Here is a 23,432-nt window from a genome sequence, read left to right as displayed (position 1 = left end):
GTTGGGATTAGAAGCTATACAGTAAGGGCATGATAAACACAGTGGAAGACAATGAAGAATACCAATGGCAAGCTCTCGTTTACTCATAAATCTGGTTTGAATAATCATGTGTTTAAGTAATAAGCATACCCAGCTGCTCGGACTCTAGACAATGAAAATTCATATTCTTTGCACCTACACCACGGCCAGAGCTCCTCACATCAAACTGACAGGCTGGAAACAAGAGGAAGGTGTCTGTGTACAGCAGGGAACTGTACAAATAATACAGCAAATACACTGTTTGTTTACCACTTATCGGATAACGTTTCTAAATGTATCACCAAAGAAAAAAACATGCTCATTTGTTAAGCACTAGTTGGTTGAGGTCGTACTGCTAACATGGTCAGCATAGGCACCAAAGTGTGCCCAGTTGTCACCATAATCACCAATGGGAGCCACATATATGAGGCTAAATGCTTTTTATTCCAGGGACCATATTAGGTTGACTGGTTGGTTCTGTATTTGTCCTGCCTTGCACCTTTCTGTGACATTCCCTGAAATCTATGACCAGCAGAATCCCTGCTGAATTGCTTGAGAAATACACAAAGGAAGACAGGGGAACAGTGATCCAGGGACAGAGAAGAATAGCAACACAGGGAAAATCTAATCACAGTGTCCCTAGACCCAGCAACGAAAGCCCTCTCCGGATAGCCATCTCAGCTGAATAATGGTTATTATACGGCCAGCACTCAACCTCTACCCCCAGAAAGATGTCTTAGGTCCCATTGGTATTCTCCACACCTTGCAAATCTCGCCACCAAGGGCAACATTTAGATCCAAATCTCCCAGAATACAACCGAAACAGTCTGATGAGGCCAGATGAGGAAAAAAAGGAAGAGGGGAAGAGGAGAAGAGTGACACAGGAAGACAGAGACAGAAAGAATGAAAAGGTGAGGGGCAACGAGAGAAGGCAGAAGTTTGCAGCTTGCTTTTTGCCCTCTGGCAAATGCTGGCGCAGCAGGGGGTGCAGGACCTGCAGGCTCCGTGCGACCTTCTCTCCAGAGGCCTTCAGACTCCTGAACTCCCTTTGCAATACACACGCTGTCAGAACTGTCTGTCACACACAAGGGCTGACTGCACACAACTCAGCTCTTAATGCTTGTTACTTCTATCTGATAATATCTGCTATTACACTGTGCACTAAATCAATGCGTCCAAATTTCCACTATATTCCAGTGGTCATTTTTATGTACTGTCTATCCAATAACGTGACTGTACAAAGACTGATAGGACCGGTAATAACTTTATGGATTTTTTGTCGGTTCATCAACACATCAATAGACCACCTCGATTTTTTCCGGGTCTGCCTGATGGCCAGAGCGATTAATACAGGTTTTGTTGTTCCTTTGGTCTCACAGTGAATAATTTACATATGTTATGTTAAGGATATCACATAAAATAAAGGGTCAAAGGTTACGGGGCTCAAATTGTTTTACTTTAATATTTCAATCTACTTCAAAGGCTGAGAAATAAAAAGGTTTTAGTGAATGTCAAGTTTTAAGAGGGCGACTCAGGTCTTAATGGGCTCAGAGTTCTTTGTTTGGCTAGTGTTAAAGATGAATTACTTATTAGCAAATGTAAAAAATAGTTTTGCTGCTCCACATTATCCCCCATTCAGTGTAGAAAAAAGATTTTCATCGTTATTTACACATAGAGGAACATGTGTTTCAGCTCATTAGACGACTTCCTAACAAGCGTGTCCACGGGCCTCTGCTACGTGAGCTGTCACGCTGTCTTTACCGATGAGTTTTAATGCTGGAACCCACGGTACAGCCTTCGATAGAAGAAAAAGCAAACATACAATACAGGCTGTTTCCCTGATGTGGTGAGCCACCGTGATAGACACGGCGCAGACAAGAGAGGGGAGTAATTGCAGAGGACAGCTCTTACGATCCCCTGCCTCTGAGGGGCAGGGGATCGTAAGAGAGGTGGGGTGAAAAATAAAAAACACAAGACGGGGGGGGGAGGTAAAAAAATCTGTTTATCCATCTTAGCCGGTGGAAGTTTATCGAGTTTCCTCCCCCTCTCGCTCTCTCTCTCTCCCTCTCTTTCTTGTCAGACTCCTGAGGCGTCCAGGGTAAGACAGGCGAACTCCAGGGGAGACAGGAGATGAGGCCGGGGCCATTAAAGGAAGTGCCTCACTGTGGAGAAACGTCAACCAGTCAGGTCTAGTTTAGTGGTGGGTGGCTTTGAGTGTGCGGTTCTGTAATGTAAGTGTGTGTGTGTGTGTGTGTGTGTGTGTGTGTGTGTGTGTGTGGGTGGGAGGGCGGGACTGTGTGAGGTGGGCACCTTGAAACCTGACGTCAGTTTACCACAACGTGCAGACCTTTTCAAATGGGAAATGCCTAAATTGTTTTGAGTTGAGAGCTGTGCCGAATGTGATATTGATCATCTCATTTAATCACGAGAGCTTAGCGTTATTCTCCTACAACCTATGGCAACCTTAAACCAAGGTAGGCTGAGGTATTATAGACATGTTTAGCCCTGTTCATGCATGCCATCTACTACACTCAAATATGAACATTCTGAAAAAATTGAATATTCTGAGGACGTTGAAGTATTTTGTAACTTTAAATTTTAGGCAGCCATATCAAAGATGCAGATTCTTCAAGGTTCTATGTTTTTCTTAGACATCATACACAGCCGTCTGTATTCATGAACAAAGAAAAAGTAAGAAATTAAATGTGTTCACAAAAAAAGTACAGTTACTGAGACAATGCCGGGTTTCATAAAAGACATGAAGGGCAAAACTTAATTTGTGCAGCTTTTTACAAGACCAAAATAGCTTGAATCCTGTCTGATGATGTAGGTATGCAGCATGATTTTTTATTACACCTAATGAGGAAGTGCACTGCGGGGTGCTCTTGTGCTGCAGCATTAGGCGGTCAAGTCGGAGGTGTACAATGGCGAAGCAAGTTTTATAATTTATCATTTTAACTGTCGATCAATAAGAATTCTAATTATCCCTAATGTGAATATTCTTCATCAGTGCTGAGTGTGGGGAAAATGTGACCCATTAAAAAAAGCACTGTCATGTTGGAAAATGGGGGTACTTCATCTCATTGATAAAATCACTGCTTTACACATATATTTGTAACTTCAGCAATTATAAAGTCTTGGGTTTGAGAAGATATATGCGAACAGGGCTTCTCTGCGCCAGAGAATCAAGACTTGGTGGAGCAGGGACTCTCTAAGCCTGCTTAGCACCAAGCGTCCAAAACAACAATGCATTGAGCTGCTGCACCATACCATTCCTGCCAAAGCAACTAATCTAACCAAAACGAACGCCAGCCCCCCCCAAACAAAGACTGGCAGTAACTGAAGGGTTTGGAGACCGGCGGATGGGTGGGTCTGGGGAGCGAAGTCAAAGACTTTGTGGGCCATTAGCTTAGTGCAATTAAGCTGCTAATGACAGGTTTGGAGGCACCTTTTGTGGGAAGAACGACAATCATGAATATGTGGGGGATATAAATGAGCAGAGGGGGCTAGCTAGACGACGGCCGGGTAATCGCTCGATGTCACTTCGCTACGTAAAGACGACGAGCAGCAAGGGTCACAGAGAACGTGCCCCTCACCAGGGGAAGATAAGTCGTAGTGCTGGATAAATAAGTCACTTAAAAAGATGACGATGCCGAGAGGTTGTGGGCAGAATGCTGATAAGCTAAGGGGGGGTTGACAAAGAGGACCACAGCCACAATTTCCCCGTCATTTCTTGCTGTAGCAGCATTTGACAGAGCAATTGGAGAGTGGTTAAACACAATTCTCTATCAAGATGGAAGGTGCCTTCAGAAAATGACAATATGAGGAAAAACACATACAGTACGCATTGTGCTCAAACAAATGTTCCCTTCGGCTGTAACAACCTCATTCACACAGAGACGTGATGCAAACTCAGAGTACTTCGATGGAAGGGCATGGCAGAAAATGGGGGTCTACGATTTTGGTGGCAAAGGGGTTGATGAGCTAGCGCAACACATGTCAGGAGCACAATAGTGTGGAGACCGACCAGCTGCTGTTCAGTCCAGGTGGATCTGGGCCGCACTCCAGAACAAAAGCTTTGTAATCACAAAGAAATCCTGCATCTTCCAACTGGCCTGACTCCGAATGCTATTTTCCTCATAAATACAATCGAACTTGTCCTTATACCTCACCAAGAGCTACAAGGGTCTAGAAATATTAATTTGCCAAAGTATAAGGCTCCTCTATCTTAGCTGATGTGTGTGCCTCACATAGAAGAAATACTAGTAGCCATACTGCATGTAAAGATTTTCATAGATTTTCCACAGGTGGCCTATGCATGGCACGAAGTCATGTGAGCTCTTCTGATCCTGCAGGGCTCACAGCGTACCCTCTGTGTGGTACACCTCCAGTCACCTGGGCGAGAGGCTCATGGATATGCATGAAGCTGGTGGTCCAGGCCATATCCCCTTGCTCTTCCTTATGCATGAGCTGGACCACTCCAAAGGTCGCCAGTCAGGCCATTTCCACAGGAAACACTGTTATTGTCTGCGTGTCGAGCAAACAGTAACCCTCACCCTACAATTGTTTGCATTATATTTCTGCACGTAATCATTGTATTCACTTCCATGTTTTATCACCTTCTACATGTTTATTTTTCAAGTATAATATTCCAAAATGCAAATACTATGATTCATATTAGTATGTTCGTTTTGTTTTCTTCCTAAATGAATTACGCATGACATTATGAGCAATCTCATGACCAGATGGACCAATTGTCCAACTGCACATTTCTATGAGTATCTGCTTGACCAGAATTGCAGGGGAACTGATTTACATTTTTTCAGTTATCCAGCAGAATCCCATGACACCAAAATACTGGCAGAGATTTAATGAGATATAATGACAAGGAGGCATTATAGAAGGGAGTGCAGCCGGGGAGCTTTAACTGGGAACCAGATGCAGGAAATCCAACCTCTAATTTCACAACTGATTCGCATTGAATTACATGTGCATTTCTACATATTAATGGACGTATACCAAAAAAATTATTTTCATTGTTTCAGGTTCCAGGCATGGACAATGGCTGTTTGAGAGAAGCAGAGAAAAAGAACAGATGGAAATGATCTAATATGGGAGGAAATGGTTGTTTCTGCCACAGGCTGAATCACCAGGTGAATCAAACCAGTGAACACTTTTCATTGTAAAAACGTCTCAGAGACACTAATCTCTCAATTTAGTCTCAATGGCCAAGGAGATGGCCAATTTACTCAGGCCATCTCATTGCTGTGACAAAGGATCCATTTATATGGACTTACTAGCCAGTAATAAACCAGTCGGCCAAACCTAAGCCAGTCTCCTGCCTCCCCACTTGCTTTTTTCGCCTCTTCATTCTATATTTTCTTTACTCCACCCTGGTGCTGTATATTGGCTGTGGTCAGAAGTCCACAGTCGGCAGGGTCACTCTCCTTAAGCAGGAATTATATGAAATTGATGGCGAACAGTTCAGGAGCCAGCCACCCGTGGCTAGAGGCTACTTCCTTCCACTTATCCCGCTCCATCAGGAACCACCTATTTTCTCTCTTCCTCTTCCTCCTTTATCTTTTGTGCTTCCACTCAGCTTGTGGTCCCCCCCGCCCCTCATCCCCCAATCACAAACGATTACTGCATTAAAGGTTTTGAGGATGAAAGGATTCAGACGTCATAAATGCTTATCTTGGTGAATTTTCTCTGGAAGAAGAATGTTTTTCCATAATAGTACAAGACAGATTGCAGGAGACGAGTAGGTATAACAAATGCTAATATTTACGTATGAAGCGGAACAGAGGGAAGAGAGATGATCCATGGTAAGGAGATAACTAAGATAAGCTGTTTTCAGACATGAAGTACACACAAATTGGGTCCAGATATTTTCCGGACTTTGCCTTTCACATATGAAGAAGATTGTTTGAACTAGAATTAAATTCAGGTGAGGGGCGGTGCTCCTCATGTGGCGCCTCTTTTTAATCCTGACATATAAGCAGTACTCCAGGTTTGCGTCTTCCATTTATCAAAAAAAAAACTCATCAACCTGCCCACTCGCTGGATTTAAAGTTTCTGCACATTTTACTGTTGTATTGTCACATGGGATCACTTGGAAATTCTCCTGACATTTTACAGGAGGGCTGGCAGGAAAAGTTCCAGAAAATGCCCAAAGCAACTGACTCGGCCATTTGCGATCTCCGACACAGTCCCTCCAAAAAAAATTCACGAAAATGTCTGGATATCCGTGCCTGTCTGTCGGAAAGCAGTTCAATATAAGAGTTGAGAGAAGCACCAGAGTCACATCAGGACAGCAAAGGGAAGAGTTCTGAGCAGAACAACACGAAACTTCTTAAGCCTCCAATAAGATTGAGGGGCATGAGGGCCATGCAGGTGGTCAACATTTGACTATTGATTTGTTGTTTGTGCCAAGCCTGACCTCTCCCATGCACCAATAACACCAATAACAGCTAGAGAATCCTAACACAGCGAGGAGTAGCACCTCATTGGCACTATCACAGAGCAAAGCATGAAATGTGCTGCACTTGTAATTCTCCTCAAATGAAGGAGCCAGATGCAAACTGCACACAGAGAGAGACCCTATGGTTTATCATCTGCAAGTGGAAAAATTGCTGGAACCCGAGTGCTGAGAACAGGTGCTTCATGCAAAAATAGGTTCACGGTGAACAGGTAACCTCCACTGATGGGTGTAGATCTTAACAGCACGAAACAAATGTATTATTTACTGGTGGAAGCTGTGAGTGCTGCTTGGGAATGAGAATTGACTTGTTTATCAGGGACAAGCTGCAGACACAATGCAGTGGGCAAAAACAACTCAGATAGCACACTGCCGGGGCGCAGTGTGGACTTTAAACTCAAATGAGGTGTGTCAGGGGGTTTGAGGCTTCCTTAAAAAAAAAAAGCCTCTGTTCCTTCTCCTCTTTATCTCTGGTGTGCATATAGGTGCTGTGGCCATCTGACTGGCATGTTTAATAATGCTGTCCTGGCTAGTCAATAAAGACCGTGAACTGTTGAAGGTTTACCAGGAGAACATATTACAGTCGAGATGCATTTGAATGTGGGAGATGTCAACATTTCAATAAGTCACAAGACTTTCAATGATTTCTGCCTCAAGGCTACAGATATAAAGCCGGTCCCCATACCCGCCTTCTTAAGTAACAATAGCCTCACTTCCTTGAATCTTTGAGTACGACAAAAATAAAACAAGACATGTGCATGTCATTATTTCTTCTTCATCCATTTCCTTAGTCTGGTATTTCAAATAAGTATATTTCTCTATCTCCCTTCTTTTCTTTTGTACTCATCCGCCCTGCCACTATTTTCTGCATATGTTCCTAGTTCTCTCTACAGGTGTTGGAGGCGGGTGGAAGAGGGCAGAGGCTGTACCGCAGAAGCAGACAGACAGGAAGGGAGAAGAGAAAAAGAAAAGCAGCCAGATCTGTTGCTGATACTGCCACTTTTTCACTGTCTCATTACAGAGGAGCCACCGCCTGCCTGCCGGCTGCCTGGCTTGCTCTCTCTTAACTTTGTCTCCCTCTCTCTACAGCACACACATACTCGAACAAGCACACACACACACACACACACACACACACACACACACACACACACACACACACACACTCAGCTGTCACCCATGCATACTTACACACACACACACATACTAGGAAACAAACTATTTCTCTCCTTCTTTCATTAACACCCCACAACACACACACACATACACACACACACACACACACACACACACACACATACACACACACATACACACACACACACCTGCTCATGTTTCACCGTGCCTTATACATTTTTCATCCTGCCTTCCCCCGATGCCCTGGACTCACCTTTTCCTCTAAAATAAACTCAAAAAAAAAGAAAGAATTACCCTTCGGCACCATATTAGCACCCTGAGAAAAGACAAGAGGAAAAAAAATGCGAAGACTAAAAGTCAAAGAAATGTTGCAAAAGAAGAAAACTTTGTACTTTGTCTTTCTCGAGCATTTGCGAGAAAATGTAAACTGTAGTTTTAAGAGGTTATAAAAAAAAACAAGGGGTCAGGAATGAAACCCGAGGGGAATATTTCACAAATCTGAATGTGTTTTTGAGCTGGAGCCTTTTTGAAACACACAGGGAATACTGATGAAATAAACAGCAAGGAGAAAAATCTTTTTTTCTCTCTCTATATTCCTATCATCTCTCATCTGTCCGTTGCTCTCTGTCTCAGCTCAGGCTCAGACTTTCAAAAACACAAACCAGTTTTGAAGTCAGATTGCATCACACACACAAAGGGAAATCTCACATTTATCACATTCTACAGCACACTCACACGACAAGTTGTGTTGATGAGAACAGATCATAATTGTGTTCTAGCTCATACCTGGTGCTGGGATCTTGCTCAATTTTACTAGTGTATTTTGCTTTACAGCTGAGTCATCATCCTAGTGTTTTTTAACCAATTCTTAAATCGTTTTATACCTTAAAATAGAATGTAATGCAAAATATTATTATATAGGATGCTCTCTAGTTTTCCATCACAATGTGAATTTGTATTCCATTGCTCAAAATGTGATGGAGAAATGGTCGCATCACTGAACGACTGTCCACAGTGATTGATCACCATCCGCTTGCAGCTGTCCACTGCAGCACCTTCTTTCTCACAGCCACTGAAACACAACGAGACCGGACAAGTGGAGACAGGGAGAAGGAGAGAGAGAGAACGACTGCAGGGAGGATGAGAGGAGAGAGCCTCGACCATAATGGGAGTGATACTGGGTCAGAAGATCCAAAAAATGGTAGATGGTCCATGAAAAGCTGGAGCCAGTATCCTTTGGGACATTGATTGTGTTCGAACATTTCCTCCAGTTCTTCTTCCCTCGTTCTTCTCCACACTTTTTCCTCCATCTCATAATTTTGACCATGTCTGCCCCACTGCCCTCTGGGTAATAGTGGGCGCACTGACCTGACCAGCACAATGTTGCTCTCTGGCAGACGAGTGGAGTCTCCAGTTTATTTTAAACTAGCAAGTGACACTGATTTAATATCAACATACATCTACAGTAAAACATATCGGTGTTGTCTTTCCCACCAAATGTAAAGTAACATAAACAATCCATATCTCAAACACAAACTGAGAGACATTGAAAGAGACCGTGAAATTTAGCTTGACAAAAAATTATACTTAACAAGAAGCTCTCACGAGAAAAAAAGAAAGGGGGGGGGGCGCTGTGGATGAAAACCAGGCTTTGAAACCTGGCAAACCCACACACCAACAGAGAGCAGGAGGATTGGATCGGTTTTGGAGAAAGCGATGAGAGAGAGAGAGAGAGAAGAGGAGGTTTGATTGGTTTCACCTGGCTGGGACCGGCAAACGAAAATAAACATGTTGCGTGTGTGTGTGTGTGTGTCTGTGTCTGTGCGTGTGTGTGTGCATATCGGTGCACACAGCTGCAAAAAGAGGTCACGGATGGGTCTGGTATTATGAGGCAAGCATTCATATGTAAGACAGACCTGAGAGCTGAATTGCATGCACCTGTGTGTGTGTGTGTGTGTTAGTGTGTGAGGTTGTGTGTGTATCAAAGGTGACTCTCTGCTAACTTCTAAGTTCAAACGTCTCAGAGATTTAAGCGAATGTTTCTTCAAAAAGAAAGATCACAGCTCCGTGGCTTCACCAGGCAGCTTGAACTCCACCAACAGGATTATTCTGCCTGGAGAGCCGCTCTGCCTGGCTCTGATCCTGTTGATGGGTTCCCCTAACACCACGATACACACATCATATTGACAACTCTTACAACATTTGAAGAAAATAAAACAGAGCAGCAGACCAAATCTCATCAATCAGGGTTTTCCCTCCTCTGGGAGCCTCGGGGGGGGGGGGGGGGGGGGGAATCTATTTGCAACAGTAATGGCAGGGGCTAAACACTGCAGCAGTCTCAGAGACAAGCACACAAACCGGGGTAACACCCCATGATCCCCTCACAGCAGCAGGAGCTGACACTTTCCCAGTGGCAACGCTGCCTTCCTGTTGACACTCGATACACTTGCCTGGAAAATACAGGCAGATTCTCCAAATTCCCATGATATGAAAAAAAAACTAAAAAGACCACAAAGCAAGCTGTAAAGTTGTGTCAGATCTCAAGAGTACACTTCATACACTTGTCAGTCCCTCTCCAAGGACTCCCAGAGGACTGTGTGCAAAGTCTCAGTGCAGCCAGATGGCCCCCGTCTTAGGTATTCAGCCGAGGCAGTGAAGCAACAGCCAAGGAGGTGTCACAGACGATGCTAAAGGCAGCCTGCCACCAACACACGCACCGGAGACACACAATCACACACAAACACACACCAGGGACAACAGAGGAAGAGTTGAAACTGCATTAACACAACTATGAAGATTGGGTTGAAGGTTTGTCTGTTTTTTGTGTATGAATAAATGTCTGAATTTATTAATTACCTCCACTAAGGAGGTTATGTTTTCACCCCTGTCCGTTGGAAGGATTTCCACAAAACATGGTGGAATGATGCGCTGCGTGTCAGCTTGTGCTTCTGAATGGGGGGGCGGATTCTTTACATCCCTTTCTTTAACCTTGGTAGCATTGGTAACATTATGTTTTTTATTATGTCGTTTTTTACATTCTTCAGGTTGAATTTGATGCAGCTCAACTGCATATAAACTATTTGGCCTTGTGCTCTATTGAGTTCCATTCTAGATCTAGCCAGTAAATGTGTATATGTGTGTGTGTGTGTGTGTGTGTGTGTGTCTGAGTGTGTGGTGAATAGTGTTATTGTTAATTTGTTTTCAAACTGCAAGCAGTAACCACATGCTCTCATGGTAGATGAGTGCTCCAGAGGACAGAGAAAGCCGGTACATGCTCCTGTGTGTGTGTGTGTGTGTGTGTGTGTGTGTGTGTGTGTGTGTGTGTGTGTGTTAGCTGAAAAGTGATGAAGCCTTTAGTCTGCTGTAAACTCTTTCAGTATTCCACAGCCTTGTATGTGTTCAGTGACTCTCATGACCTCTTGTTAACTGGTGAACATCCATGGATTCCTTACTGGGATGTATAAGTGATGCATGTTTGTGTAGCTGCATGTTATCCCGTGTGTTTGTTTGTATTTGTCAACATGAATCTGTGGGTTGCGCGTGTGCGTGCAGTTGGATTTTCTTGCAAATGCGTGCCACGGCTCTCCGGCCAAGTCACCCACCGTGGCGACCCATTTTCTGCCTCTCCACATCCCAGACCACAAACCCTCTGTTTACTGCAGATGTGTCCCCGGTGCCTTGTCCCATATCCCATAATCCTACGCCCCTGTTCCAAGAGCCCATGTTTGTCTATTGTCCTCCTCACCTGTTCTACAATGCCAATCGTCCGCAACACCCCCTGTTGTCTGCCTTCATCTCTGGCCAACTTTTCTTCTTTTTTTTGGGGTTGATTTGTTCCTCTGGTTTGCTCCACTTGCATCTCTATTTGCATTCTCTCTCTCCATTGACCCTCATTCTTTTTCTCCCAGCTTCACTTTCCACATTTTCTGCATTTACCGTGAATTAAACTTCATCTTTCTTCAATCTGGTTCTCCAGTTTTCTGCCTGTATCTTTTCCTGTATCCTCCCTAACGCTGCCGTGTTAATGCAGCGGGCTCCGACCTCATTAAAGATGGAAAACTGAGAGAAACTACTGCTCTCTTCCTTTGGCGCTTATGTTGCACCTTCAACCCCCATCATCACTCTCTCATCCCTCCGTCAGCGTTGGGTCTTGCCTGGGCAGGAGAGCGGCTGTCTTCCTCTGGGCTCTCGAGGAAAAACCTCATCAAGCCGATTCCAATATCTTTTTATCCTCCGCCTGCTCCTGTGGACCACCCTGCGTGTGCTTGTGCTCTTTCACACACCTGTGTTCACACAACTGCACATGCTGACATGAACTTGTCTGAGCTTGTAGTATAAAAAAGGGGTCTGCTTGTTCAATATCGTTTTTTTCCGTCCGTCTGTGTGCCCACTGTTTCTTTGTAAAGGACTTTCTGGACTTCACAGCACACTGTAAAAACTAAAATTTGAATTGTGAATAATATGAGTCCTTACGTACAGCGCCAAACTGAAAGCTGCTCATTCAGTGTGACTGAGTTAGTCTCAGGTCACATTTTTCTGTCATAGTCAGACAGAAAACAAGCCTAAAACGAGCTTGACCTGAGCCTGATGTAGACAGACATGTAGGTCAAAATACTAGCAATCATCAATGACCAACCCAATCCGAGCCAAACTGTAATTTCAAAATTTTGTCTATAACCTGTCCATTTGGTCTGGTCCCTAAATGCAGTTATCAACACTCTAATATCTATCCCTCCAGGCAGAGAAGTAAACCTGTGACAAATGTGACCAAACATGTCATTTCAATATATACATGTGCCACGTCTCAATATGTATTTCAACTTTTGAAGGACACCTGAGCCACTCACACCTCCCCTAGCACCCACCAGCGTGCTCTCAGTGCGGGGGGGGGGGGGGATTTGTTGCTAACAATAACTAACCCAGGCTGCTGGGCCAGGCTTCCAATCCCTGCTCCAACATGCATCTGACAGCCAGGAAGGCCTCGCTCGTGTGCTGCCAGCCAGTCAGCAATAGCTCAGCTTCATCCAACCCTGGAAACATGGCAGATGGTGGCAGGAGGGAGAACAGAAGAAGACTCTGAGTGTGAGTGTGTGTGTGTGTGTGTGTGTGTGTGTCTGTGTGTGTGTCTGTGTTTGTGTTAGGCAGACAGACAGGTAGACGGAGAGAAAAGAACGCGGGAGAGTGTGACCACATGCTTGCTCGCCTCTGATAAGCGTCCTCCGTGACCTCTACGCTACAGCTCAACAGATGATGTAATATCTTTGCTGAGAATAAACCAGCGCGTCCAGGAGCCTCTCGGTAAAGGTCCGCAAAGTTCAACCATCATTGATTTCATCGACACATCTCATCCAATTTTGTCGTTTGACACCTGTTTGTGTGCACGAGAGTGTGTATGGTGTGTGTGTGTGTTTGCAGACCCAGCTGTGAGTCGCTGTGCCCCGACTGTATATGCAAGCAATTTTTCATTCAAGGCTCCTTTGGGTTTTCATCACGGGCAAACAGAGGTCCAGCTCGTCCATGAATGGGGAGTTGATTAGTGGCATCAGACTGATGAACCCATGATAAACAGCCTTCACACAGTCCATCTGTTCGGAGTGAATGTGATTCATTTGAGGGCGGTGCAGTGCGCCTGAAATAATCCTCCACATTTTCACATGAATTAGTTTGGCTTCTCTGGTGGCGCTTCATGTAACACTAATGGTTTAGCTTGTACATTCTGAAAAAAGGGTAAAAGAAAGTAAGGGGGAATATTTCATAAAGTTATAAACAAACTGACCTAACCTATATAGAAAATAGATAGAAAGACTTCAAGGTGCAGCCCTCGCTTCCTGGCAACTGCAGTTCAAAAACTCAAGGTACCATGAAAAAAAAACCCTGAGGAGCTCCTGGTTTTCCACCTTAATGATTTATCTTGTGGTTACCCCCCTGTGCACATTGTTTCATATTAATGCAGCACTCACCTCGGATGATGGACAGCTTGGCATTGACGGTGATCTCGCCCTCGCTGTTCTCGGCTACGCATTCGTAGATGTTCTCGTCTCGCGGCGCGCGCAGAGGCTGGATTCTGAGCACGGCGCCGGCGGCCTCGTCAAACTCGATGGTCTGTGGGGGGGGGGGGGGGGGGTGAAGGAACAGGGGTTGGGTTAGACATATAGTGTAGGTGAGTGTTAGCATGGAGAACCAGAGTTAACCAATTTCATTTCCAATTTTCACATTTAGGGTTGATAAGACGTCAGCTTCTCTGTAGAGGAAACCAAAGAGTGAGTTACAAGAAGATATCCTTGAATCAAAAGTACTGTGTTTGTGATTTATAACCTTTGGTCCTAATAAATACAGAATTCTAAGGAAAGGCACACTCTCTCTCTCACACCACACACACACACACAAACACACACACGCACAAACACACACAGTCCCATATCTTTATGTGTGATATGCTTGCTTTTGTGTGTTTTCATCACGAGTTACTTCAAGGAGGTTATGTTTTCACCCCGGTCTGTTTCTTTGTTGGTTGGTTTGTTTGTTTGGAGGCAGAACTTGTTGAAAGGATGCAGTGTGGGTGTGAGACGAGCCCAGATCAGGGGACTTTCTTTAACATTACAAGGTCAGGCATTTTTGCAACATTTACATAATTTCCCAATAATTTATGGATCTTGATGAAATAATTTAGACCTATTAAGGGGACTGACATCTCAAATTAAATTTGATTCAGCTTGATTGAATTTGTGGGGACTGTTGGGCCTTGGCGGAGGTATGTGCTTTTCCCTGAGAGACAGATTTGATCTGTAATTACGCCCCTTCCTTCTTTGTAAAGAATCTTGCTTAAAATAGTTTGGACATGCCATTAACTCAATTTCTTGAATTAAATCAAAATCTTTTTCAACAGTGTCCTCACTACAAACAGTAGAGCTATCTAATAGTGAGCTGTGACGTCAGTGGCTGAGACTGACATTAGATCAGTTCTGACATTGTTTCAGAAACTGGCCGCTGACATATTTTGAGACTTTGATCTCTTTGAAAACTAACATATCAACAGCCATGTGCCCTGCAGCAAGAAGCTGAAACTCAAGACTTGGCAAATGAGTGGAATTTAAATGGTGGGATGTCTAGACCAGTTACCCCTGCCATTTCACAGGGTTTTTTGCTCTAGCCTTAAGAGTTAGAGAAGACGGTCAGCCCGTCTGTCAGTCTCCCTGCAAAGCTCTTCCAACAGCCATCCCTCCTCAGAGGAGCGTACACCATCTCGACGAAGGGTTCACTGCTGAGATCTCTGAGCAAAGCGTGATTTTGAGATACAAGTACGAGTCTTGAGCAGCCCGCTGCTCCCCTGCTGCACATCTCAGAGCTGAGCTGTTAATTAGGCTAAAAACACTGCAGAGCACGGCATCACGATCGATATCAAAGCAGCTGTCTAGAGGGTAGAACAGGAAAAAAAATCATAACAACTTCAAAACCCCTTTACAAATTTTTTATTTCATGCTAAACGGAGGAAAAGAAGCGTCCGTTCTGGCGGGCTGCTTCACGCCCTTGGCTTTGTTTCCCACTTAGCATGCAAGGGAAGAGAACGTACAAACACTACTTGTCTTTTATTTTGTCCTCCGTCGAGATGCTGCTTTTCCCCCTGTTGATGCTGTCGTAATTTTTGCTTTTTAGCCTCCTCCCCTGTGATTGTCTTCATGTCGCAGTGTGTGTGTGTGTGTGTGTGTGTGTGTGTGTGTGTGTGTGTGTGTGTATGTGTGTGTGTACGTGTGTGAATCCATCTCTCTATCTGTGCGCTGCCATCGGCCTTAACAAAAGCAACTTTTTAATTAAGAGACACTGAGCATCAATCAAGACTTTTAGAGATGTCATCTGGGACGCCTGCTGAGAACTTAACAACAAACATCATGAATAACACACAGAAAGACACATTCACACAGACAGAGCCGCACAAAACAAGAATGTGACAACGACAGAGTCAGAGGAGTGAGGGAGCTCTGAATCGTATTAATGGCCGTCAGCTGCAGCTAATGGTGGACCCGCGATCACTTGGAGGTTAACACAGCACGTCTATGAAAAGGTTGGTAGCTGTTGTCCACGACTATTTGTGTAAACTGTGGGTGAGGAAAGCACATGAAAACACCCTTTTCAAAAAAGATTGCGTGGGAACCCATAAGCAACCCAAGACTGCGATGTAATGAGAATGCGGTGCTTGGCTGAATAAGAGCACGCGTGGGCCAAGTTTAAGAAGAGTAAATCATTTCAGCTTCGTGCTTTAGCTGGGACTTTGCAGGGTGAACCGTGTGACGCGAGTTAAATGTGGCTCCGGATCCAAAAAGTGTGACGTGCGAACAACAAGTCCTGCAGTTGGTTAATTACTTTACCTTAAAATAAGCGCTTAAATTTCATTAGAGAACGGTGTCTCCTTCATTCACACTTCATTCGCTCCAACCAAATATTTTTTCACTATGTAACTTTGGTGAGTAGGTTTCAAGGTCCGGCAACACAAGTCTAGATGAGTGACAGTCAGCAGCTATACTGCCACACAATTCAAAATAAGTTGTTAAAGAACAGGGATAGTCTTCAATAAAGAAATCCATTCAAAATATCACAAAACTTCCAAATAGAGTTTGCCATGTTTTTTAGAGCAACATCACTTATGCTTAGGATGATGAGAAGAAATCACTGATTACCTTCTTTGCTTAATCACTCACACTCTGAACCCAGTTGACTCACCCCCTCTGGTATAGTGTTGTAACATAATGTTGCTTTAACGCTCACTGAAACTGATTTTTAATAAACAATTTAATTTCCTTTATTTTATAATTATACAAAATATACTTTGGAATAACCAAGGAGATATTACATTTTCATCATATCCTCGAGTCTCTTGTCACATGACGGCACAGTAGCACAAACAACCTGTTGCTAACCATGAAGGGATGAACTCACCTCTATGCGCTGGGAGTTGACCTTCTTGCCTTTCTTGTTCCAGCTCACCCGGGGCTTGGGGTCGCCTGTCGCCTGGCAAACGAAGGAGACCACGCCCCCTGAGACGCCAATCTGGTCGACGGGAACCTTCGTGAACCTTGGTGGTGCTGAGGAGGGGGAGAGAGAGAGAGAGAGAGAGAGAGAGAGAGAGAGAGAGAGAGAGAGAGAGAAAATGAAAATGAGTCATTAGCACTAAGTGAGAGAGGAATGTTTCACCGCTGGAACTAACTTTGCTCCTCTCAATGCACTAAGGCTTAAATGAGTGTAATTACATCTATGCAAGTCTAGACGTCCACATTCCAATTTGAGAGCATGTATATATATCCACACAAATGTACACACAACAATGTAGTGTTACGCAAATCCACACCATCCTCTTCTTGCAACCCCTTCTGTACCTATAATGTATCTAAATCTGTAGCTACTTATATTTCGCAGGGTTTTGTTTTGGCTGCGTTTGTTGTTTATTTACCACGATTACGCGAAAAACTACAGGAGGGATTATAATGAAACATGTCAGAAGGATGTGGTTTGGATCAGGGAAGAACACACTCAATTTTAATAGCGATCAATGTTTTTTTACTTTTCTTTTACATTTTGAAATAGGGTTTTTAATGCAGGGACCTAAATGAAAATAATTAAGGGGATCGATATCTATGAGTGAGCACCATTTGTAGTGACTTGATTGACTAAGTGCTTTTCTAGTGTCTTAACATATTTATCACAGCAGAGAGGAGCCAGTTTGAGTTTTGGATACAGACTCAATAAATACCTTGACAGACAGACAGACAGACAGTAGGTGGATAGATGGACACTTTGGATAGATGGACACCTATCCACACCAAATTCCATGTGTCCCGCATTGAGGACAGTTCGTCTTTGATGGACATTGTGGTGATTGAACCCGTTTCAGCATCTTTAACTGGGCCATGCCGTCAATGCAAATTACCCCCTGCGGTGCAACCTCGGATTGAATTAAATTGACTGTGCCCGGCCTCATCTGGTACCTTCTTTTTTTTTTAATGCTGTGTAGTTCTGTGTGTAGATCATGACTTGAAAGTTTATACGTGGATGTTGTGCCAAAGTGCTGATGGCTAGTGGATAAAAAGAAATATGGCACTGTAGAGAAATGGAGTCTGGACACGGGCAGTTTCATAACAAACCCCCAGAATGAAATGATGAGGCAGTAGAAGTGAATTTTCTATTTGACGTTGACATTAAAGCATTCAAAAGTGAGAAATTGAGTGTGACACTAAAGAATGATGCACTCACGGGACTGTGACCTGTGATTAAACTGTACATCAAACGTTAGTAATTTTGGTGCTTTTGGTGCTCGTGCTTAGTCGCAGAAGTTAAAGACAACAAGCCTGATAGAAATAAGGAGAGAGAAAGAAAACATAGTCTCTTGGGGAACTCGTTAAATCTGAATCATGCAGAAATGTGTGGATGATCAAACGGCCGGGCACATAGCGTCAAATTAATAATTAAGGGACCATGGGCCGACACCAGTCTCCAGGCAGAGCAAAACACATATATGAAGGAGAATTCCTGCATTCATTATCGGGTAAAGGGAGAGAGAGAGTGGGTACTTTAGACGGAACGAGGCAAGAGAAATTGTGTAAGACAAGGGAAAGGAGAAGAAGAAGGGTGAGTGTACCGCCTCGGGAAAGCACAGGCATGCAAAGTTAATCTCACCGCCCCCAACGAACAACCAAAATATTTCTGATGCAAATATTACAACAACACACACAAACTCACCGCCCCCAACTTAACTAGTTAATGGTTGTTTAATCTCAAAGGCTGGTTTCACATTTTGCCGTAACATTTTTTCTCCAAGTAGAATGGGATCGCTAGAGAACGAGCGGTTACACACATCGTAACCAACACACAAAACGTGTTCCTGCAGTGTGTGCCAATGGGGAAGACAAATTTAACCTTGATTTTACAAGCTTAGATGTCTGCGAATGCAAGATTATTGCTGAAAGTAGGAGAATGTGCTCATTACACCACCCGCGATCAGACGGAGATAAAAACATGCTGTCAAATAAATACCACTGCTGCTGTAATATCATGTTTCACGCTAGCAGCCACAGACGAGCTCTTATCTTGCACAGATTTTTTCTTTTATCATCTTTTGTTCTTGTGTAGTTTGGTGTATGTGTAGCTGAAAGGGTAAAACATGACACTTACTATGAGGCTAATGATACTGGTACCATCAATGCAAAGGCGTGTGCATGGTATAATAAGACATTCTCTCCTCTGCATTCAAGCATTACCTTGATGGTGTATGTGAATAAAACTGTCTGGGTTAGACAGGTATATCGCCAATAAACAGTTGGGTAAACCCATCGGTTCAAATTAACGTTTAAAGCCGGTAGGGACAAACCTGTCCAGGATGCACCCCCGCCCCCCACCCGATGTTGACAAGTGAAGGATAAGCAGTGGAGATAGTGGATGGGATGGAACCTTTAAAGCCTGGTTCAAAGTGAGAGCTACAGACAGGACCTGGCAGATGGAGTTGAGAGACACTCCTGACAGCATTGGCTGGGCATCGAAGGTTCGGGTCCTACCCACTCGGTCTCCTCTGCCTGCCCGTGTGCTGAGTCATGTCCTGAGTCAGACTGGCTTGGCCTAACTAGGTGTTTCTCAAAAAAATAAATAAAAATAAAGCAATTCCAGCTGGTTGATGAATAGAATATCCCCAATGAGGCTGACATTCATGCTAGTAGGATTAGCAATGTGACCTCTTCTCAGGCTCATATCAGGCCATCACAAGCAGCGGCGCCGAACAGAGTAATCCTGTAAAACTTTTCTGCACGCTTTTTCTCTTGCAAACAAATATCGTTCAGAAACTGGTCAGTGTACTCGTTTCAGGCAGATGCTGCATTTTGCTATCCGTGCAGGATGTTCCGAGGAGTCAGAACCTCATCTGCTGCAGACACGACCTTCACCATTACTGGATTTCGTGACTGCGAGTAGCCTACATGGCGTAGTATCTCTCGGTTTGATTCGGCTGTTCTGCTGCATACGTAACGAGAGGCAAACAGAGTTTATTCATGTCCTGATTTATGCCACGATTTCAGTGAATCAGTGTGCGCTGTAGGCTGCAGCCACTGGGCCCAAAATGTTCCAATTTAATGTTTTAAATATGATTAATCACTAACAGAGTTGTAAGTCTGTAGCGCAGCTCGGCCATGATGCTGTTGACAGGACTCAGACTGTTGCCTGTGTTGTTGTGTAGAGTTAAATCAATGTCCAGCCACGAAAAAACAGGGCAGTGACTGATTGACAATTAAGCCCATTTTAAGTGGTTGCTTTCCGATCGATTGGGGCCGGAAAGCAACTTCAATTCATAATTTATAATTGAGAGTTACATCAAAAACTGTGTATCCCGATCACATATTTCCCCCCCACCTGTTTGAATCTGCAAGCAGAGACATACCTCATCTGATGCCAGGGTCAGACAGTTGTTTTCAAAGATTACACACACACACACACGTATATTGCTTGTTGGACTGACAGTGGTCAATTGAAAAACGTTATCATATTGCCAATACCTAAAGAACTATCATACACGATAATAATAAGGTCTTTCTGACAGCTTGTGAGTATTGGACATCGACAGACCACACGCTGAGCAAATAAATCAGCCAATGGGTCGGGATTAAACTCCCCTACCTTTATAAGACGAAGGCGTGTTGTGGGCAATCATTTAAATGTCGTAAATATCGATTCCCGGTTGTGTGATGGTCACATGAAAGCATATAGATTGATATTTCTAAGCCCTCTTTAAATCCTCCTCTTCATCTGTAGAAGGGACCCGTGAGGATGGTACATTCCCAAAGGCACGGGAAAAATGTTTTCAACAAAACATATTACATATACATCGATATCTATACTCACATGAGGTATAGCTGTGAAGGAGTAACGGTTGGGGAATGATATAAGCGCTGCAGTTTTTCTCCAGCATCATGGAACAGCTTTGCTTTATCTGGTGCATACAATGAAGCCTTTTGGCATTTGATACTTTCCATTTCCATTCTGAAAGTGCACAAGACGGCTTTACACAACTCAGCTCCTCTGCATTTGACCTCCTCTTACAATGTGCCCTCTGTCGAGACAGAAGAGGGATTTACACAGAGCAGGCCTGTGGCAGTGGTTCTGCTGAAGGCCAGCGCTCTTTGATTCGTTTTCCCCCCCTAGCTGGACCTTTAGACATATCCGCCCAGTGTCTTTCTCTCCCTCCTCTCTCTCTCTCTCTCTCTCTCTCTCTCTCTCTCTCTCTCTCTCTCTTTCTCTCTCTCTCTCTTTCTTTGGCTGCATAGGACGAGAGAGGTGAACAATAAATGTTCTTGCTGGCATGTCAGTCTGAATTTGACTCCTGGCAGATTCAGGACTTTCTTATTATGTCTTCGATGTAGTTTTCAAAATCACATCGGTGAGGTTTTAAGTGAGAGGTTTGCAGGTAAAAATGTATGAAATTAACTACAATGAGACAGTTGGGGCCACGAGGGAGAGGGAGAGGAAGAGGAAGAGGAAGAGGGAGTGCAGGTGGTGAGGTCAGTGGTCAAAAGAGAGGAGGACAGAAGATGACAGGGGGTAAATGTTGTCTGTTGCTCTACTTTCTTGTGGTTTCTAGTTTTTAAAACAAATATGTGTAAACATGAGTCACATGCATTATTTGTAGCCGTTAAATAGATAAGAGGCATTTCCATTTCTTCTGCTTACATCAACATACAATAGAAGATTTAGACCTTTTTACTAAAGAGGTTCATTCATTCTGCCTGTTTGCATTTAGAAATTGTACTTTTCTGTGTCCTGCAGAATCCCCTTAAACTACATATGTTTTCCTATCATCTCTGATCCATACGTTCAGCTATAACGATACTGCATTGGACATCCACTGTTTACATTGTAGACTATGATGAACACAACTCCGACACAAGACAGACGAAAAACGATTTTACCCTCACGCTCAATATCTATGAATAGATTAATTTCCAAACAGATCAAATAAAGCAGTTTATAAATGTCCTCTATGACCCACGGCTCCAGCTGTGCTGCAGTATTTACAGCTGCACAAAGGTCGAAGCCACGGGGGAGACATTAACGTTGTGTGTGACATGGGAGACGTGCCTCTCAGTGGCCCACAGAACACATATCCCCAAACATGTTACACATTCTGATGCGACTGCCCTTGTCCAATGTCAGCTGGGATTGGCTCCAGCACCCCCCCCTGTGACCCTCAATGGATAGGCGGTATAGATAATAGATGGATGGATAGGCCACTGATGTCAGAGGTTAAATCTGTGACCTTCACGGTTCACAGATGTGTTTCTAGAAGTGAAGTTCTGTAGGCATTCCTGCAGGCCATAGATTTATACAAATAATGTATAGAAGGTTTTCTGTTCTGCTGTGTCATGATAAACACTTTCACTCAATCTCATTCTTGCTTTCTAAAACACAACAACCTTTCGGTGTTGTTTCTATTTTTCCTCTACTGGTATTCAGGAGTGAGTTTATTGCCTGAGCACAATCAGCATTTGTTTATCTTCAAATCAATCCAGGATGGATTTAAACATCCAATTTGTAACTTTGGCCACTAGGGTTCATGGGAGTTGTCACCACCATTGCCATTGAAAATCTACCTGACGTGACTGAGGTGCAAATCATTTTCACGGATGAGGTTATGTATTGGAGGTTTTATTCAGGCGGTGAAGAATCATGATCATCTAACTGCTTAGCTAGCTAGCAGTGTGTTGTTCCCCCCAGAAGCTATATCAGAGACGGACCAAACCACAGGTAAAGCAGGTGTGACGCAAATTAAAAATTAAACGTCCATTCACTTTGAATAATAATGTGGATTTGTCTGAGTTTTCACATTGTTGCAAACATTTTGGATTATGCAAATACACAAGTCAGCTACATTTGTTACAAAGGTCTTGTCATTTTTAGACAATTCAATGACGAGTTGCTACACATTCCATCTTAAAGGGCAAAGATATCAGGTTGTATTCACTCAGACTGAAGATGAAGATTTGTAAGGAGTATAACAAACGAATGGATTAATTTGGTTAATGTGATACACAGTGAATGGTAAGAAAGGTAAAGAGGTGCATTTTTGTGCTTCTGTCTTTGTGTGTCGGGCAAACACAGTACAGTGTGTGCATATGTGTCGAATGTGTTTGCCTGTTTTTCCGGGCCATAAAACAACCCTCTGCCACTGGCGAATGTCTATTATAGTGCAATCACTTCAGGTATGCTGTGTGTGATTGTGTGAACCCTGAAGAGCATAATTAACCTCTTTTTTCAATTTCCCTCAACTGTGTGCCTCTGGGCCTCTGCTGCCAGTTACTGTTGACTTTGAACCTTCCTTTTTCTGAAATTTGAACCATGCCACGTCGCCAGTAATTGCTAGGTAGAAAGATGTTGAGTGGTGCAGAGGCTTAAACTGCTTTTAAAACCCCCGGTAATGAGTGATGACACAGATCGCACCACATTATCAACAGATGAGCTTTTGCACAATGTTTGAGTTTAAGTGGTTCAGTGTGTACTACTTGTGCAGATGAAGTTGACACACATTGATGCGTGGGGATTTAAACAGTACTTCCCGAGTTGAAGGACTTTCGCTCTAGTCATCATCACTTCATCATCATTTCAGTCTCTGGTAAAATCACACGACAAAAGCTTGACCATTGAGATGAGTGTTCTCTTTATCACTGTGCAGTGGGGGCGATTTCCCATGAAACCTTTACCTCAGAACAGCTCCCCCTAGATATGATGAGTGGTAGAACACCTTGGTGACATGGCATTACCTCAAAGTTCCTGT

At 43.7% G+C, this 23,432-nt stretch overlaps 1 protein-coding gene across 1 annotated transcript in view; it reads right to left on the bottom strand.

The window, feature by feature from the left end:
* Positions 1 to 21,281, bottom strand: part of ptprsa (protein tyrosine phosphatase receptor type Sa) — a 112,014-nt gene extending 90,733 nt beyond the window's left edge. The window contains exons 1-5 of the mRNA XM_061077654.1: positions 21,267 to 21,281; positions 19,029 to 19,069; positions 18,618 to 18,640; positions 16,565 to 16,710; positions 13,594 to 13,735 (exon numbers count right to left, since the gene is read on the bottom strand). Coding sequence (XP_060933637.1) covers positions 13,594 to 13,735; positions 16,565 to 16,710; positions 18,618 to 18,640; positions 19,029 to 19,069; positions 21,267 to 21,281 — 367 coding nt within the window. The remainder of the gene's footprint in view (positions 1 to 13,593; positions 13,736 to 16,564; positions 16,711 to 18,617; positions 18,641 to 19,028; positions 19,070 to 21,266) is intronic.
* Between the last annotated feature and the right edge of the window lie 2,151 nt (positions 21,282 to 23,432).

This window comes from Limanda limanda, chromosome 9, assembly GCF_963576545.1.
Source record: "Limanda limanda chromosome 9, fLimLim1.1, whole genome shotgun sequence".
NCBI classification, from domain to species: domain Eukaryota; kingdom Metazoa; phylum Chordata; class Actinopteri; order Pleuronectiformes; family Pleuronectidae; genus Limanda; species Limanda limanda.
The sequence above is the reverse complement of the archived record's forward strand: the minus strand, read 5'-3'. Positions and strand labels throughout refer to the sequence as shown.